At 28.0% G+C, this 5,758-nt stretch overlaps 1 protein-coding gene across 3 annotated transcripts in view; it reads left to right on the forward strand.

Moving 5' to 3' along the window:
- Window positions 1–5,202: 5,202 nt before the first annotated feature.
- LOC106789224 (sodium-dependent neutral amino acid transporter B(0)AT3) overlaps window positions 5,203–5,758 on the forward strand; it is a 27,186-nt gene continuing 26,630 nt past the window's right edge. For 2 of the 3 annotated variants that reach the window (XM_014753283.1, XM_014753284.1), the window contains exon 1: window positions 5,204–5,551. In XM_014753283.1, the coding sequence (XP_014608769.1) occupies window positions 5,293–5,551 (259 nt within the window). In that variant the 5' untranslated portion in view covers window positions 5,204–5,292. Of the gene's footprint in view, window positions 5,552–5,758 lie in introns of all 3 variants that reach the window. The other variant, XR_001381972.1, reaches the window with a different exon arrangement.

Below are 5,758 nucleotides of genomic sequence, written 5' to 3' on the forward strand. Positions count from 1 at the left end.
ATTGCGCGTAAAATTACAAAAAGTAATTTTCCTATTTCTTCTCTTCCTTTTTTTCTTTTTTTTTTTTTTTAAATTGTTATTCCTTTACAATATAAATAAATATTAATATTATTTAAATAGATGATAAATTATATGAGTTTAAATTTTTGGAAATAATACTAAATTGTTTGTTAAGTTTTGCGTTAAATGTTTGAGATTACGTGATGAGAATTGGATGGAAAGTTTGTAAAATATTTGAAGTATCGTCAAGTTTTATTTGGGTGCAATCTGTGTTCTCTTGACCTATATAATATCAGAACGAATCTATTTGGTCCAATGGATATATTACCAGATAGATGTGCAACCTACATCATTCCTACTACTTATTTAGAACTTACGTTACTGAATTGAAAATCAGTGTGCACGCGATGCATTTCCGCGTTGGCGAAACGAGGAAGAAGAAATCTTACGAGGACGTTACGATTTTCATCGAATACAAAAAAAAAATTCTAATCGACATAATTCGTTACGTAGTTAGATTCTTTTTCTTCTTCTTTTTTTGTTGTTGTTGTTTTTTTTCCTTTTTTTTCAATACATTCCAAATATTACATTATGCACTCTTCTAATAATTCTTTTCTATCCACATTTACATTTACATTTTCACATTTACACTTTCTTTTTCTTTTTCTTATTTATTCAATTTTTTTTCTTTAAAACAAGAACAAAAAAAAAAAAGAAAAAACGAAACAAACGTAACACACAAAGGATAATAATAATGATCGTTTTATTTGATCAAATTAATTTGCAATCACGTTGAATGAATGAAAATATTTGAATGCACTTTTGAGAAATATTAAGGTTTTTTTTTTATTATTATTATTATTATTATTATTCTATCAAGTATTGTTCACATAAAAAATTTCTCAAAAGTTATCCAACATTTATTCTTATTACGTACACGAGAAAGAGAATCAATTTTGTTTCGTTTTTTTTCTTTCTCTTTTTAAATTATCCGTTAACTTAAAATGTTACGTACGCGTAGAAAAAAAACGCGATGATGCATTATTTTGCTTTTCCATTTTTTGGCTAATAAAAAATTATAAAAAAAAGAAATAAAAAAAAATATATTTATCATCGTCGCTTTGTCTCGTCGTGAAAAAAAAAGAAAAAAATGAGAGAAAATATAACAATCGAATTGATATGCTTCTACCTACGTAATAAATGCACTTTTGGTTTATACGTAATATTGCATTATGCATTTTTCTTTTCTCAATCTTTTCTCCCCTCTTCAATATATCATCTTCCCTTTTATATTAACGAAAACAAAATAAAGAAACATAAAGAAGAGGAAGAAAAATAGAAGGAAGGGGAGTAAAAAAAAAAAGGAATTTTTACAATGTACAAACGTATGAATAAATTGATTGTAAATCGGAAAAAAATAAAATGGTAAAGAAATATATTTGAGAAAAGAAAAAATATCTAAAAATTATTATTATCAAAGTTTAATGTTAATAATAAATCAACCCTGACGTGAATATATTTATGTATAATTATATTTAAGATTATTTTCTTCGTTGAAAACACATTAAAAAATAAAAATAGAATAAAAAAAGAAAAAACCCTTTTATATTAACAAATACAAAAAAAAAAAAAAAAAAAAAAAAAGAAACATAAAGAAGAGGAAGAAAAATAGAGGAGTAAAAAAAAGTAATTTTTACAATATACGAACGCATGAATAAATTGATTGTAAATCGGAAAAAAATAAAATGGTAAAGAAATATATTTTGAAAAGAAAAAATATCGAAAGATTATTATTATCAAAGTTTAATGTTAATAATAAATCAACCCTGACGTTAATATATTTATATAAAATTATATTTAAGATTATTTTCTTCGTTGAGAAAACAAATAAAAGAAAGAAAAATAGAATAAAAAAAAAAAAAGAAGAAGAAAAGAAAAGGGTCATCTCGTGTTTTACGTAAAAGAATGATTGTAAAAGAAGTAAGAGGAGGTATGGTGGAAGAGGTTGTTGTAGGTAGAAATGTTTCAACGATCGATACGACGAACCCAACCAACCAACCAGTCGGTATCAAGGAAGATGGAAGCACACGCGCACAAAACCTTCAAAATACCAATCTAAACTCGTGTTATTAACATTTGCAAATAAAATACAATTTAATGATAATAAATTCAACACACATTATCATAATTATATCATAACTAATGAACACTTATTTATTATTTTTTTTTTTTACACCCATTACCCCCTATCAGTCTTCATTTTAATTTCAACTAAAAAATAATTCAATTTTGTCTTAAACAATTCCTGTCCAAAAGAAAAAAATAAATAAATTAAATAAGAATCTGTAAAAAAAATTAATCCACAAGACAAAATATCATTGATCGAAAGAAAGAAAAAAAGAGAGAAAACAATTGCCAAAATGCTTGTATAATCTATTAACAAAATTCAGATTAAAAATCCGGTTAAATCCTGTTACGAACAACCAACCAACCCCCCACCCCACCCCTAACCCACAGTCTTAACCCTTTCCTTCTGGACGCGAGAAAAAAAAATTAGAAAGAAATAGAATTGAATAGAAAGCAACGGGATCGGGATGGTGGGGGCCGGGGGGGGGAGCATGGACAAGAAGGGGAATAGAAAGAATAGGTAAAGAAAAAAAAAAAGAATAGTAAAAAAGGGCTTAAAATACGTATATAATTAGTTGGACCAATCGTAGTATTGGTCGTACAATCGAAATTGTACGAATGTGTATATGTGTGTGAATGAAAGAAAAAGAAACAAAAAGGAAAAGAATAAGAAAAATAAGAAGAAGAAGAAGAAGAAGAAGAAGAAGAAATAAATAATAAGAAAAGGATAGCAGCATATATATATATATATATGAAAGTATGAAAGTATGATAGTGTGTGTGTGTGAGAATACATGAAAGTAAAGATAGAAAGAGAAAGATAGGGTTCCTAGGTTGAATATGGTTGCTGAAGTAGGAAAAGTATCCAGTGTGCTGTTCTGTTGAGCAGCTCTCCCTCGCAGAAAGAAAGAAAGAGAGAGAAAGAGAGAGAGAGAGAGAGAGAGAGAGAGAGAGAGAGAGAGAGAGAGAGAGAGAATGTTTCGCGCACTCGCATCACTGTCGATGCACACAAGAGCAACTGACTAACACATACACGCATACATACATACATAAACTCAAGCAATGTACGTGATGGTTCCCCCTCAAGGCTCAGTCCAATATCGTCGTTCGTCGAGCTCACACATTTTACCTCGAACTAACGTCAAGGTATACCTTTTTAATTCGTTAGTGATATTAATACAATTGATTATTGTGATTTTTTGATTAATTTTTTTCTTTTTTGGTCGATCTTATATATCAATTATTTCTATATAACCACCATAACATCTACCAACCCCAACACTCACCAAACGAATCAATCAACTGTTCACGTTTTCTGATTAATATTATCACAATAACGTGAGAATTTGAAGAAAGAAGAAGAAGAAGATACATTTTGAAAAGAAGAAGGGATGATCTATTTTTGAATAGCCAATAAGGGCTTGATTAAATAATCATAAATCATCTAACAAAGGGTTGGTGTTAAACAGTATACATGGGTTCTACATTCGTGCGAATTACAGCACGCTATCAAATTGACGATTGTTCTAATCGCAATTTAAAAAGTATCAAGTTTAAGTAACTTGAATATATTATACACACACAGAAAGAAAGAAAGAGAAATAGAGAGAGAGAGAGAGAGAAAGGGAAAGGTTGTGGATAATTAAGAAAAATTCAATTAATTCAAATTAGAAAAAGGAAGGAAGGATAAATAACGTGTGATATTTAATGAATGAATAATGAATGAGAGAACCTGAATTGATACGTTTGTGAGATACTATATATAACTAAAGAAAGATCTTATCAAGTATAAGAAAGAGAGAGAGAGAGAGAGAGAGAGAGAGAGAGAGAGAGAGAGAGAGAGCAAGAAATATTAAGATTGATATAATAATACGAAAGAAAAAAAGAGATAAATAAAAAAAAGAATTGGTTGGGTTGGTTTATTTTTCTAAACGTGCATCATCTTCGTTCCCTTATTGTATCACGAACACGCGTTATTATTTCTCTCTCTCTTTTATTTGTGTATTATTTGTGTGTTGTGCGCGTGACGATTAATCGATATAATTATTTAAATAAAACACAACACTTATTTTATTCATTTTCTATCTAAATAACGAAGACTATTTTAAATTTAAATTCGATGAAGAATTATTTTTTCCAAGTGCTTTAATTTCTGAAGGAGGGAGACCAGTAAAAAAGACAGAAGAAGAAGAAAATAAAAAATCATAGAAAATTGTGCGCGTTATTATTTTTGAACAATATGAACAATTATTGATATATTTAATTGAAATTATAATTTCATCCTACGTACCACCATTCCCATACTTTTTTCTGTTTTCATTTTTGTTCTTAATCTTCTTCTTATCATCCTTATCGTGTCAAGTTTGGCAACACTTATTCTTCAACAACGAAATTTGTTGTTGTTGTTTTGAGACGATTTTGTTCGTAGAGAATGATTAATTGAATTTTATTTTGTTTAATTATTAAAATAATATTCAATAACAATGATGATGCTTCCCATAGATCGTATCACAAACTTTCCATACAATTGTCGTAATACATTTCTACGATAAACAACAATTAAATATTTATTATTAATAATAATAATAATAATAATAATAATCTATATATTATATATTAAAAAATAAAACGTGAGAAAAGAAAGAAGAGAATAGAAAATATACCGAAAAAAGAAGAATAAAAAGAAGAAGAAACAAGATTTAAGGAAAGTTTGTTAATATTGTTATTGTTATATATCTCTGCAATTGTTGTTATTATTATTATTATAAAAAAAAAAAACTCCCACACCCATCCGCCCACTCTTCCTGGAGGATTTGGGAAACAATTTTGACGGTGTTGCTGATAAAAATATAAAAACAAATACATCGTGTGCTGAAAATTCGAATGAAAAGTTCCTCGTCACGAAACTATAAGCTCGCGGATAAATAATATAATAAAATAAAAAAAAAAAAAAAATAAAAGAGAGAAAGAAGAAGAAGAAGAAGAGTGGGGGGAGGAAGAGGAATAGAAACAAAAAAACAAGAAAAAGTATACACGGGAATTGATAATTAAAAAAAAATAGAGAAAAGAAGGTGGGATAATAACTTTTGTTAAAAAGTTATAAATAAATTAAAAAGAAGAAGAAGAAGAAGAAGAAGGAAAAAAACAAAGAAGAAAAAAAAGAAGAATGGTCGTGAAATCAGAAAACACGAGGAACGGTCACGAGCTGGCTCCTCTAAACGATGATCGTCAACAACCACCACACAATGTTACCATTGTCGTTTCCGGAAATCAAAATGCAACTAATGTCAATCCAGAACCAAGACCGGAAGATAACAGAGCTGCATGGAGCGGGAAAATGCAATTCTTTCTTAGCATCATTGGTTATAGTGTCGGGCTTGGAAATATTTGGAGGTTTCCTTATCTGTGCCAACAGAATGGTGGAGGTAAGCATGAGTTTTCTTTTTTTTTCCCCCCCTTTATTATAAATAATAAGACAATTATTGTTTTCTTTTATTTTACATTTGTTAAAAAATATTCTCTATTTTTTTTTTTTTGAATATAATTGTGTTAAAATTATATTAATATTAATATAATATTTATTTAATTAATATATTATTATTTGCTTTTATTTTACAATTATAAAAAAAATA

This window comes from Polistes canadensis, unplaced genomic scaffold, assembly GCF_001313835.1.
Source record: "Polistes canadensis isolate GaletaPanama2010 unplaced genomic scaffold, ASM131383v1 scaffold_171, whole genome shotgun sequence".
Classification (NCBI taxonomy): Eukaryota; Metazoa; Arthropoda; class Insecta; order Hymenoptera; family Vespidae; genus Polistes; species Polistes canadensis.